This window comes from Rhinoraja longicauda, chromosome 7 (genome assembly GCF_053455715.1).
Source record: "Rhinoraja longicauda isolate Sanriku21f chromosome 7, sRhiLon1.1, whole genome shotgun sequence".
In the NCBI taxonomy this organism is placed as follows: Eukaryota; Metazoa; Chordata; class Chondrichthyes; order Rajiformes; family Arhynchobatidae; genus Rhinoraja; species Rhinoraja longicauda.
In genome coordinates this window covers 16,769,278-16,783,380 of record NC_135959.1, presented here as the reverse complement: position 1 = coordinate 16,783,380, position 14,103 = coordinate 16,769,278, and the positions used below count along the sequence as shown (strand labels likewise).

General features: G+C 40.3%; 1 protein-coding gene across 4 annotated transcripts in view; it reads left to right on the top strand.

The window, feature by feature from the left end:
• The window catches only part of LOC144595108 (anosmin-1-like), a 165,070-nt gene extending 154,164 nt beyond the window's left edge, over positions 1 to 10,906 (top strand). For 2 of the 4 annotated variants that reach the window (XM_078402174.1, XM_078402173.1), the window contains exons 10-14: positions 4,034 to 4,128; positions 4,696 to 4,867; positions 7,806 to 8,026; positions 9,547 to 9,791; positions 9,989 to 10,906. In XM_078402174.1, coding sequence (XP_078258300.1) covers positions 4,034 to 4,128; positions 4,696 to 4,867; positions 7,806 to 8,026; positions 9,547 to 9,791; positions 9,989 to 10,052 — 797 coding nt within the window. In that variant the 3' untranslated portion in view covers positions 10,053 to 10,906. Of the gene's footprint in view, positions 1 to 4,033; positions 4,129 to 4,695; positions 4,868 to 7,805; positions 8,027 to 9,546 lie in introns of all 4 variants that reach the window. The other 2 variants (XM_078402176.1, XM_078402175.1) reach the window with 2 other exon arrangements.
• The last annotated feature ends 3,197 nt before the right edge of the window (positions 10,907 to 14,103 follow it).

The following is a 14,103-nucleotide window of genomic DNA, read 5'->3' as shown; positions in this document are numbered from 1 at the left end:
CATGGGGAGAACATACAAACTCCGTACAGACAGCACCCGTAGACAGGATCGAACCTGGGTGTCTGGCTTTGGAAGGCCGCAACTCTACTGCTGCGCCACAATGATTTGATCAGATTTCAACATTCTGAGCTGGAGTGTTGGCTGGTGACCTTTACCCATTTTGGATTGATAACTAGTTGTAGAAGAGAAAAAAATCCTTAGTCAGGACAGTCTCAGCATACAAACATCAAGATCAAACCAGCTTTAGAAAAATAAATCATCCCCCACTGGGAACATCACAAATCATTAACCTACTTTTGAATCTCAATCCCATCAACAATAATTATACCATGGTAACTTTCACTAATAAATGATTTAGTACATGAAAAGCTTGTTTGTAGTTTTAGGATAAAAGCAATTACTTGATGAGAAGGATTTTCTTTTAGCAGGTGAATAACAGCCTACTGGAGAAACTCAGCGGGACATACGGCATCTGTGGAGGGAATTGGACAGATGACATTTCGGTTCGGAGCCTTCTTCAGATCTGAAATCTCGACTGTCCATTTCCCTCCACAGATGCTGCCTGACCCGTAGAGTATCTTCAGCAATCTGTTTTTTTTTGCTCAAGATTCCAGCATCTGCAATTTTCTTTTTCCCAAAGCTCCTCCATCTGCAAAGCGCAAGTCAAGAGTACACTTTTCTAGATGAGTGTAGCTGCAACAACGTCGAAGGGGTGGAGTGCCCTCCAGGACGAAGCAGCAGCCTGCACAACTGTAACCCTGCTTGATAGAGCTCTTAAGGATAGCGGAGTGAGGGGGTATGGGGAGAAGGCAGGAACGGGGTACTGATTGAGAGTGATCAGCCATGATCGCATTGAATGGCGGTGCTGGCTCGAAGGGCTGAATGGCCTACTCCTGCACCTATTGTCTATTGTCTATTGTCTATTGACTTCCACCACTCTGTGTCCATTGGTTCCGCTACCAGCACACCATGTACAATGCACCAGAGAAAAGTCACCATTGCTTCTTCAACAGCACCTCCCCAACACAGTTTCCCTGATACATCAGGATAGTGTGTGACTTAGAAAAAAAACCAGGTTATGGTGATGTTCCCTTGTGTCTGATTCTCTTGTCCTTTCTTGTGGTAGAGGCCACGGGAATGGAGGGCACGAAAGAAGCCCTAGCAAGTCACTGCAATGCATTTGGTCAGCAGTACACACTATAGCCATGATGCACCAGAGTGAATGATTAGAGTCATAGAGTCAGCGAGAGATACAGTGTGGAAACAGGCCCTTTGGACTAACTTGCCCACACCGGCCAACATGTCCTAGCTACTAGTCCCACCTACTCACATATGATCCATATCCCTCCAAACCTGTCCTATCCATGTACCTGTCTTAACTGTTTCTTAAATGTTAGGATAGTCCCTGCCTCAACTATCTCCTCTGGCAGCTTGTTCCATACACCCACTACCCTTTTGTGAAAAAGTTACCCCTCAGATTCCTGTTAAATCTTTTCCCCTACACCTTAAACCTATGTCCTCTGGTCCTCTATTCACCTACTCTGGGCAAGAGACTAGCTATTCCTCTCAAGAAATTATACACCTCAAGAAGATCACCCCTCATCCTCCTGCGCTCCAAGGAATAGAGTCCCAGCTTACTCGACCTCTCCCTACAGCACAGACCCTCTAATCCTGGCAACATCCTTGTAAATCTTCTCTGTACCCTTTCCAGCTTGGCAACTTCTTTCCTATAACATGGTGCCTGGAACTGAACACATTACTCTAAATGTGAAAATTTGGAGCTTAGAAGAATGAGGGGGGACCTCAATGAAATGTACCGAAGAGTGAAAGGCTTGGATAGAGTGGACGTGGATAGGATGTTTCCACTTGTCTACGACTCAGAATTAAAGGCCGTTCCTTTGGGAAGGAGATAAGAAGGAATTTCTTTAGTCAGAGGGTGGTGAATCTGTGAAATGTCTTTCTCTTCAACATGCATTTCCCTAGATTGTGTGCTATTCTATTATAGCTAGCTGTGATTTTAATGTTATTCCACTTCTAAACGGTCAGAGGAAGGGGCTGGGATAGATTAACAGGTAACAGCCAAGGGCACGTCTAATATGACCACTAAGAACAATCTATGTTGGATTGACATAAGACTGTGAGCACAAACTGTCAGCAGTTCCTCCTCTCAGTCAGGTAAACTTGTGTGTCCAGAGTATAACTAATAAAGAAAAAGAATTATTAACTAAAAAAAGACTTCAACATTATGGCAAGAATTCAAATCATGGCAATTTTTAATTTCATTTCCTTACCCTCTCAGCCCAACGTGGAACTGGAACAAACAGGAAAAAGAAAAGCAAATGGAATTAAAAACAAATACCACTTTTAAACTGTGACAGAAGCATTTTTCAATCTTGTTACAAATTGAAAACACTTGGGGTGAATCTTATTGCCAAAAAAATTGAAGTGATGAAAGATAGGAAATTGGCATTTGGTTTGTACAAAGAGGTTAACAATATGAAATACCTGTACCTGCAATGGGAATTTGCTTCAAACCCAGCAATTTGTTGATCCATGTGGCAGAGTGGGTGATCAATTGATAATAATTTAGATATTGTAATGATGCGGTCCATCTTCAATTTAACAGTTCTACATTTAACTCATTCCTGCCTGACCTGCCAAGCCTCAGGAAGCTGGGCAGCTGCAAGGAGGTGAGAAAAGATTATCCTTCCATCGATCCAGAAAAGCAGGAATAATTCCTCCTAATCCAACTATTAAATACATTCATTCTTCAAACCCCATGATCTCTGTGCTGCCTACTGCCCAATCTCAACATTACTGTCATTACATAGCCCTCACGATGCAGGACACCACTATAACTCTTCACTCATACCCCTACACCCAACTCTAGCCACCGGCACTAAGTCCTGCATCTCTTAATCTCACTCATTCGTTCTATACACCCAACTGACCTCCTGAGCTTCCTATCAGAGAAGCCCCTTACCTTTCAAGCAGGCTGCATGTGCTGGGGAACCTGATTGAAAACAACATTAAATGCACCTTGATGCATATTCAGCTTGTGTAAGATGGAACTGCAGATGCTGCTTTACACCAAAGATAGACACAAAATGCTGGAGTAACTCAGCAGGTCAGGCAGCATATCTGGAGAAAACGTTTTGAGTTGAGACCCTTCATCAGACTGATGCAAGATACATTGTTCCTGTTTTAAAACACTCTCATTGAACAAGCCATCTACTCTAGAATCTCCCTATGTGGCTCAGTGTCAAATTCTCATTTATTACACCTGTACGACATAGCTAAAGATGTTTTACCATGTTATGCCGCTGTACAGATCCAGGTTTTTCTTTTTGTCATCCATAGTTACTTTGCACTTCTTGCAAAGCCACGATGAACAGACTTCAAATTGTAACTTATCTTAGTTAAAGTATTAATCGTTAGTGAATTTCTCCCAGGTTCATGTGCACAGCGATCTAATTTTCTGGCACCAGATCTCCTGCACAAATTCCCGCAATTGCATCCAGCATATTGTTAGATTGTACATAATCAGTCCAATGTGATCTTTTTGCACAATGACATTATGTTCAGTAATCTTCTTCCCTGCACATGCCAATAACATGTACAAATGACAGCAGAGCTGAAAGATTCAGATGCAAATCTTGATATTTGTATTCATATTTCTAATATCTTTTGTTTGCACTGAATTGATTAAGAAATAGATCATACTGTTGAATTTTTATCAAAAAACTGCAAATCATGCAGTATGGATATAAGGTTTACACAGTGGCCTTAAGGAATGTTTAGACTCTTTAAAAACAATAATTACCATAAACTTATGGTAATAAGGAAAGATTTATTTGCAGTTATGTTTCGAGTCAAAGACAATTATCCAAATATTTGGCAACACCAGAGCAAATATGTCATTGAACTTTCCTGTCGCATCTGATTAACATATGTTGGCAGCACACTTTTGTTGCAATGTAAGTTCTGTCAAGAGTGTTGGCTGATGATAATATGTGAGTTACATTGTCCCTAGATCCTGGTGGCATTGCGGAGCGCTATCTTGTCCAGTGGATGCCAGAATCTTGCGTGCACAACGAGACGAAGATTTCCAAAAAAGTAATCGCCCATGTAGGTTCCAAAATTTCTGTGGTACATTTTTTCGTAATTTGATCCTGTGAGCTTCTTTAATGAGCTTTTATGTCTGTGAACTCAGCAACGAGAGTCTCGCTGCTTATTTTGTCCTCTATTTCTTCCATTTCCTTTCTTTTATTGCTAAACCTATTGACTGACCAACAAGTCCAATAAGAGATTATCAAATCTGTCACCAGGGTGTAAAGTAGGGAAGGGGAGGGAATTCCATGCATTCCTTTGGCCTGTTTAGGGGTCGGTAACATAAAAGAAAGGCAACAATTTCTTAAAAGCAGATGGGTTTACCCTCAACTTATAATTGCAATGGAACATGTTATTTGAAAAGCGGAAAATGTGACGATATTAGAATCACAAAATTACAGAGGAAATAAAATGTATTAAAGAGTTTAGCTGCTGCTACATGGGGTTTATTTACATTTATGAAGGATTATAATTGGATTTCTTTTTACTTTTAACAAGGATTCACAATTCAATTACAGTTCATCTTATAAAAATAATTACAAGGCATATTCAATATGTTAAATTTCACGTTATCTGTTTTCATAGGAAAGCTTCGTAATCCTCCCAGGACTGATTTTCTCTTGCAAGTATAAAGTTATGGTTCAACCAATAATGGCCAGGGGCCAGGGGAAAGCAGAGGCTGTGATCTTCACAACTCCAACATGCTCATCTCTTCGAGGGAAAGGTCTAAAACAAAGCAACTGTCCCAGCGATGGGGGTGAGTACAGCGACAGGAGGGAATAATAGTCTTCCACCAAGCTTTTTGCTCTATTGACAATAACGTTTCAATGACAAGGACATACGACAAGGTCATCCCAAAGATTGATTCAGCATGAAAGTTAGCTTCGACCAGAAATTTATTAATTGTGGGGCCTGTAATGCTCTCTCACCATATGAGGCAGGTTAGACTGGCAAGATTCTTAGTTGATAGAGCAATTCTTGCTATTTTTTTCCTTTACTTGGATACATAAAGTTGGTGTATCCAAGTCAGATTTGGTAACATATCAAGTTGAAGCCTCATGTTGAGGCCTGTGATTCAGGCCCCATGACAGTGTAGTAATATTCTGAAGGCTCTCTGAGAGTGTCATCTGGATCTGGCAGGGACTGTACTTTGGGTTGCAATAAAGATGCAATAAAAATGAAATTTTAAACTGCAAAAGCAGCAGAAACTGCCAAGTGGCAAAATCCTGACACATACAGTTTTCTATGTAGACCTTATTGAGCGGATCCCTTTTAAGCCTTATTCATAATGGATGATGCATTTGGCTTTATTGTGATCTTTCTTCTCCTGTCTGCATTTTTCCATCTTGTAATCTATATACACATCATTGATAATCAAAAAAAGCATTTGTGTTATCACAGTCAAATCTAACTGAGAGTATACCCAAGGATAGTGTTGTGACTATTTAACTTTCTATGGCACTTACATAATTGAGGCAGAAATTGTTTTGAAAATAATGTTGAAAGTGTATTATGTGATATCAATATTCACCCAGTACTGACATGCATTCTGTCTATACTGCCTGGATGAAAACTATATAATTCAATGCGTTCTCCTCCTTCCTGCTGGGCGAATGTTGTATTCCCAATTGTATATTAATATTTAATCTGCTTTCACCACCTTTTCATAAGGCACATTCCAGACATAGGAAATTGCTGCACAAATATTTATTTCTGAAACTTCTGCTCATGGAATTTTTGCCAATTATCTTTACTCTGGTTATTGACCTTCATTCTAGTGGAAACAGTTTCCATTTCAAATTCCCAAATGAACAGCTCTATCAAATCTCCACTCACCCTTCATTGATTCAATGAGGATAATTCTGGTCTCTCCATACACCAGAAGTCTTTCATCCATTCCTGATACTTTTCTGGTCTGCATCTCATTCCAGGACTTGACAACCTTCTCACAGTATGGTACTTAGAGTTGGACATGAGCTAAGACGTAAACAGTGGCTTATTTACCACAATACTAAACTCTGTGTCCTTATTAATAAAGTTGGGGGTTTCAAACTCTTTTTGGTATAGTTGTGCAAATTTATATTTAATGCAGCCTCGCTCATTGTTGTAGGGGTTCCTAGCTCCTAACTATTTGCCAACTTTATGATCAGATTTCATAGGTTTGGATGGTATCATATTATTAGCTTGTGGAATTAGTTGCTTTCCTGACAGTGAATGCAATATTCTTCATTTCAAAGTCCCAGTTGTCTTGTAGCCAAAAAAACAATTCAACATAGTCCAGTTTTCATATTTTGTCCAGTGAAAATGATCCAGAAAAAACAATGGGAGAACTTGTTCTAAATTGGACTGTTGGTCAACAAGGATATCTGCCAACTCTAAATGAGGGTAATATTAAGCATATTATACAATACACACAAAATGGGTTCTGATTTTATATGGAGGTAGTATCGGGGTTACAACAGGGTTCCGTTGCTGAGATCAGTTCATAACACAAAGAGTTCGTAAGTCATAAATTAATAAAAAGGGTGTGTGGGAGAGAATCACAGGAACACATGTGACGGAAGAGTGATCAGATCAATGTGACTGAACGAGGGAGTCCGTTCAGTGCTCCCAACTCTGCACGGCTGGCCCCAGACCCCGATTGTTGCCGCTGGGAAGTGTGGGATTGAGGGAAGGCACACGGAAATCTCCAATTCTTACCAGGCAGAAGATGCCTGTAGTCCTGCGATTCTTGCCTTTGCCTGCCTGCAATTCTGGCTATTGAGGGAGTGCACCAGGTTAATTCCCGGGATGGCGGCACTGATATATGATAGAAGAATGGGTCGACTGGGCTTATATTCACAAAAATTTAGACGGATGAGAGGGGATCTTATAGAAACATATAAAATTCTTAGGGGATTGGACAGGCTAGATGCAGGAAAAATGTTCCCGCTGTTGGGGGAGTCCAGAACCAGGGGTCACAGTTTAAGAGAAAGGAGTAGGCCATTTAGGACTGTGATGAGGAAAAACTTTTTCACCCAGAGAGTTGTGAATCTGTGGAATTCTCTGCCACAGAAGGCAGTGGAGGCCAATTCACTGGATATTTTGAAGAGAGAGTTAGATATAGCTCTTAGGGCTAACAGAATCAAGAGATACAGGGAGAAAACAGGAACGGGGTACTGATTTTGGATGATCAACCATAATCATATTGAATGGCGGTGCTGGCTCGAAGGGCCGAATGGCCTACTCCTGCATCTATTTTCTATGTTTCTATGTCCCGTGGCAGCTGGTTTACCCATCACCATTCATCCCACCAGTCTCCCAAATACTCGCCCGTATGTATGAGATGTCCATAGGTTAGGTGTTCATAACCCAGGGAGCACCTGTACACCTGTATTATCTTTCAGAAAGGCATTCTGCTAACAATTAGCCTATTTGATTAGGTGACTTCATTCCTCTTTTTCTTTGCACTACCTTCTAGATTTGAAATTTGAAATAAAATTACTTGTTGTTCTTCAGGTTAAAAAACAATATTACTCCATTAGTGTGCCTGGGTAGTAATAAAATAAGGCTAATTAGGATTTATCAGAGCTTGCAAAGAAATTGTCATACGTTGGGTATTTTATCATTAGTGACATAGACATAATTTTGAAAGGAACTATTAAGGATATGAGTGTTAAAGTTTGACATTTTGTGAACATGTTCATCTTTTGCAGTGACAACCATTCCCAAAGTGCTTGTCAAACCTGAGAACCTGTCAGCATCATTCATAATTCACGCAGGGAACATTACAGGACATTTCCACTGGAGGATATCTAAAGTACAACTTCATCAGCCTGTAACAGGATTTCAGGTTACATGGGCAGAGGTGACTACAGAAAGCCGACAAAACAGCTTGCCCAACAGCATTATATCCCAGTCTCAAATATTGCCACCGGTAAGTCATTGATTGCAACTCATTTATTATACTCACTATGCATTTATACATTCTATGTGTATTTCTGCTGCAATGTATGCTCAGGATATTAGATATCCTTTTCCAGCCAGACCATTCAGTAATCTCAGATAGAAACAAAGAACCTGCAGGTATGGTTAATAGACAAAGGACACAAAGTGCAGGAGTAACTCAGCAGGTCAGGCAGCATCTCCGGAGAGCATGGATAGGTGATGTTTTGGGTCGAGACCCTTCTCAGGTCATGATCAAGCACAGAGCTTGGTCAACTTGATTTAGGGACAGATTAAGGATGTGCTTACATTTCTGTGAGCATAGTGTGTATGCGTGTTTTTGTGTGGGAGTGAGTGTGATGAGCAAATTGGGTTAGGTCGCAAGAAGTTATACCAGATACCAGACACTAGCAGGCTATAATCTGGCATGATGCGCAGGGAGCAGGGTGGGGAGGGAAGATCCTTGTATCTATACTGCCCTGGACCACTCAGATGATGACCACAGTTGGGATACTTCCATGACCTGACCAGTGTGGATGCACACTGAGATGGTGAGCACATTGTGCAACCTGCCTGACCAATTGCAGTGATGACAAGGAGCATGAGGGAGTCCATCTTGATGTTCTTGCAGGAGGTTGAGTGGAGCCTGGAAACCATGACCTACAATCTGGAGGCTGTAAAGGCTTTGCAAGAACTCACTGCCAATCCCATCACTTAAGAGCACACTAGTGCATATAACAGCTACTCTGGAGACACACACAGACCATTAGACATTGTTTTACTTTGAGGTTCTCACTCCAAACCAGCTATTGTCTCTGTCATGTGGAAGCAACCTGAGGCTTCTCAGGAGCATTGGAAAAAAAGATGAGGCAGCCTGATGTCCTAAGTGAGCTGGGAGATACCATTTGAGAGCAGGTTGCTGCTGTCATTGGAATAGGAGCAAATTGAACTCCTCCAGGAACCATGCAACACCACACGTGCACAGCTTGTTAGTCGGCATGAGCAAGGAGATGCTGTGTGTACGTAGAATGCTGTCCTGAGTGAGCAGAGGGACGGCACATGGAACTTATTTCCTCTTCTGAAGGAGCATGTCTGCCCCCCCTCCCAACCCACGCAGCTCTTCACTGAGAGTTGATTTCAAGTAAAGAATGAAAACAGCGGGGACCAAGAAACGGCATCCTAGGCGATAGAATGGCGCAGCATTAGAGTTACTGCCTTGTGGCGCCAGGGACCCAGGTTTGATCCTGACTACAGGTGCTGTCTGTACATTCTAAGTTTGTACATTCTCCCTGTGACCAGATGGGTTTTCTCTGGGTGCTCCAAAGCCGTACAGCTTTGTAGGTTAATTGGCTTCGGTAAAAACGGTAAATTGTCCTAAGTTTATAGGATAGTGCTTGTGTATGGGGCAATCACTGACAAGGACTCGGTGGGCCAAAGGGCCGGTTTCCACACTGCATCTCTAAAGTCTATAATAAAATCAAAATACTGAAATTCTGTGTTTTCCTTTTTCAGGACCACCATTCACTTATTGTGCCCAATCTGAGGCCATCAACTTGTTACAGGCTGGAAGTACAACTACTGACTACAGCTGGAGAGGGACCAGCAACTGTCAAGACATTCCAGACACCTAGCTTATCTTCATCCTTGTCACACAGTAAGCTTCAGTATCCACACCAACCTAGCTGTAGTACAGTTCCACGTCGCGCATTTCAATCTGGTCAAAACTCGGAACACAAAAGGAAACTAATGCTTAAATTGTAAGATGCGGGATTTTCTCTTTATAACAATAATATTTATTGTTAAACTACTTAGTGCTTATTGCTGTCTGGCAACTTTGTTTCTGAAACCTTTGCATCTTGTTCCTTGTCACTGGCAAAGTGATAAAAGTGTCTTTGGTACCATTTCTGTACTATGGTTGTTTATGGATGCCCATCTCTTATCTGCTTTACTTTAGGCTCCAGACTGAAACATCATCAGCAACAGAAGCCAGTATCAGTAAAGCACTGAAACAATTATAATTGCATTATGGAGGTTGTTTAAAGATTGTTGATGTGAAAAAAACATTTTAAAAAAAGACTCATCTCCTTGTCTGAAAAAGAGAAAGAGTAGAAGAATATCTCCCTCCAACTCATCTTTTTAAATTCGATTATCAAACCAGTGCCATAAAAAGTATATTCTTCAATGTTATCATCACTGTATTGTGTTTTCAGAGGGTGGCTTTGAAATTGTGCTATTTATTAACCTGTTTTGTTAAATGTGCTGATCCCGATATATGCAATATTTACATTTTTTCCTGTGGATACCTGTAATCGGCAAGCTGCCTGGAAAATGTGTCTAAAACCTGCATATTTTAACTGCAAGTGAGAATTCTGTCAGTTTATTAATCTATTGCATGTAATAAAGTTATTAAATTATAATGTAAATGAATCTTATTGGATGTTGGCAAAGCACGGTTGCATGGTAGACCTGTCAGTGTTCTATATGGGCATGATTTGTATGTCTATGTTACCTTCACTGAATATATTAACATGATACAGTTTACAGAATAATTAACAAAGTCTATACGCACAAATTATTTACTTTTTAATATTGGAATGATAATGTAGTCTGGAAATATCAGTACTGTTTTGTCTATTGGTAAACTAGCTGTAGAAATCATGTTCCTCATTGCGGTCGTTTTTTGATCAATATTTATTAATGTATACACCATTTTGTTTGACTCATTTTGTGCAGCTTTGTCATATTTGGGATAACAGACCTCTTGTAAAGACATTTTGTAAAAATGGAATTTGTAAATAGAGTTTGTTGTATGTTACATTACCCAATATTTTCATGTTAGACTTTGTACATATTGTTGACGTATTAAAGAGCTCTCCGAAAAATGTACATGGACAACATGTCCACCAATGGAATTCCTTATTTCTTTTTAAACTTTCCAACATGTACTTGCATATCAGATTAATCCAATTGTCATTCTGTTCGAAGCACTTTATACATTAATATCTTACAGATGTGCCTTGAGATTGTCAGCAAGATAATTTTGTCTGCTAATGAGGGAATGCAATAGAACCTTGGTTGAGCTTTACAGGAAGGTAGACTATCATGGGATGATGAGAGTGGTAGCATAGTGTTTCAATTATTGGACTGGTGAGCTGGAATTCATAAATTCAAATCCTATAATAGCACTAGGAAATTTGTACGCTGTAAATGAAATAATCTTCAACTTTTCAAAGCAAAAACTGTGACCGTGAAACTACACGGGTAAGCTTCAGACAACGAAATGTGTCTCTCTTTCTTGATTTTGGCTTGTGTGATTCCAGCAACACAACAATGTGCCTTTCAACTATTTCCTGAAATGGCCTAGCAAAGTCGTTCACCTGATGTAACTTAGTGATGAGCAATAAAAGCTGACTTTTCCAGCAAAAAACATCACTTCTTGTAAGTAGTTAAAAACAAAGCTCGCCTCTACACAGCTTAAACTAGGGCATTGAGAGGCAAGGTTGTTTGTAATGTTCTTTGCATCCAGGATTTCATGTTTTTAAATGCAGTTTCGATGTTGCCAATTTTTTTAATCTGCACTGTGAAGGGTTTGTGAATTCTGCAAGCATTGGTTCAAGCGAAATGGACCTCAGTTCATCTAGGCACACAAGGTATCAATTATTACTTAAAATAGAAGCACAAAATGCTGGAAACACTCAGCGGACAAGGTAACATCCATCAAGAGAGAAGCAGAATGGAGACTTATGCTTGATGACCTTTCATCAGCTCTTCTCATCGTGTGGAAGGATGGTTACTCAATTGCTCTCAGGCGCACATGGCTGGCCTCAATATTGAGCCTAATTAAAATATTCAACAAAGAGTTTAATGCTGTCCTCACCTAATGTCCACACACATAAACCTTCTTTCAAAAGTCATTGGAAAGTGAACAAGTTTTACTCCCTTCAACCACGAATCTGGTGGGTCAGTCTCATTGACTGTTATCAACTAACTCAATACTGGTATTTGAGTCTACAATTTTCTAACACGAGTGTGGTCAAATATTGTAGAACATGGAGCACTTTTAGTGAGTGGTTGAGCAGTTACTTCTTGGTAATAATTATGTTTCAGTCCTGTTTGCAATTTGCCTGCATATACTGCATGTCATAAATTCTTAGCACTTTCCTCCACCATTCTTTCAGAAGAATTGGGAACAGAGCCTTTAAAATGTGACTAGAGGAGCAGAAGAATTGTGAGGGAGAAAAATCAGACTATAAATAAAATCAGAGATTGAGTGGAGTTTTTTTCTCAGTACATTTCCTTAGAAACACATCCAACTCCTGATTAATAGGGACATCTATAGATACAGCACAGGCACGATGCATTTGGCTCCAGTCAAAACCCTTAACTTTCATGTAAATGTAACAATGAGAGATTCATACTCTAAATAAAAGAAGATGAGTTGTTTGAATTCTGGAAATATAATCTAAGAAGGTTGAACAATGTAGATAAAAATCCTAGATTGATATCACTCAGTTCTTTTAAGATGCCAAAGACTAAATTTCCCGTGTTACTTCTCTTAATGAAATGAAATATATAGGTATGAGTTTCCTCTATTTGGAAATTCTACAAGAGCTTAGACGAAGTATTATAATATCAAACTATTATATGATTTCCTTAACTTTTGTTATAATCCACTTGCTAATGTAAGGCACTGTTTGATTCAACGATAGGAACAGCAAATAATTTAATAACTATATGCAGTCTCACAACTAATGATTACAAATTTCCAAGGGATTGGCTGAGCATTTACCCTATGTTGCAGATTGTATTACTGTTTACTTTGCTACCCAATCTCTGTTTTATGAAAACTATCATTGGACGTTTAATTGGGCGGCACGGTAGCGCAGCGGTAGAGTTGCTGCTTTACAGCGAATGCAGCGCCGGAGACTCAGGTTCGATCCTGACTACGGGTGCTGCACTGTAAGGAGTTTGTACGTTCTCCCCGTGACCTGCGTGGGTTTTCTCCGAGATCTTCGGTTTCCTCCCACACTCCAAAGACGTACAGGTATGTAGGTTAATTGGCTGGGTAAATGTAAAAATTGTCCGTAGTGGGTGTAGGATAGTGTTAATGTACGGGGATCGCTGGGCGGCACGGACTTGGAGGGCCGAAAAGGCCTGTTTCCGGCTGTATAGATATGATATGATAATCAAAGAACCAATGTTGTCACGTCCAAATCATGAGTCTGTTATTAAGGCCAACTTGAAATGTGATGCAGTTAGATTGTCCTATATCATGTTATGTAACACACTTAAGTGAATCCAACTCATCTATATACTAAAACTCTTGTTTGTTTGTTTGTTCTTGAACTACAGCCAAAACGGTATACTATTTTAGGCCCACCATATTCACTGTCGTCCCTTTGGTGCTAATGGAAGAAGTTTCATTGAAATTGGTTATTTTTTAAAAGTTATTCACATTTTAAAGTTTAAATCTATCTCCTAGGGAGGGGGGAGGGAAGGAGGGAGGGGGTGGAGGGAGGTGGAGGGAGGGAGGGAGGGGGTAGGAGGGAGGATAAGGGGGTTGAGGGGGATGGAGTGGAGGGATGGGGAGGGGAGGGAGGGGGATTGGGGAGGGGAGGGAGGGGGATTGGGGAGGGGGGGAGGGGAGGGGGAGGAGAGGGTGCTGCACCAATGCAGGAGAAGTTTGGGCCCAACAGGTCCACTTGGTCTATTTCTCAATAAATGGCTGATCGAATGATATTTCCACCATGTTAATACTACTTACTATGTTAATACTAATCACATTAGTAGTACCCAAACGAGACTTAATGACCTATTGGCAGTTATGAGCAACCAAGGTTTATTAATTGTAGAACTGCATTTAAAAACCAGAGGTTATTGATAATTATCTCAATGTTCATGGAGGCTATTGATAATGTTCATGAAAGGTGCACGACAGATATGCTGCAATTACAGACGTTCAGGTCAACATTTATAGAGGAGAGCATTTTACAGACGCTTCCAATGTTCATCTAATGTGTTAGTGGCCATGAGGAGCAGTTAGAGTAGTTTTCAAAGCAATGGGTCATG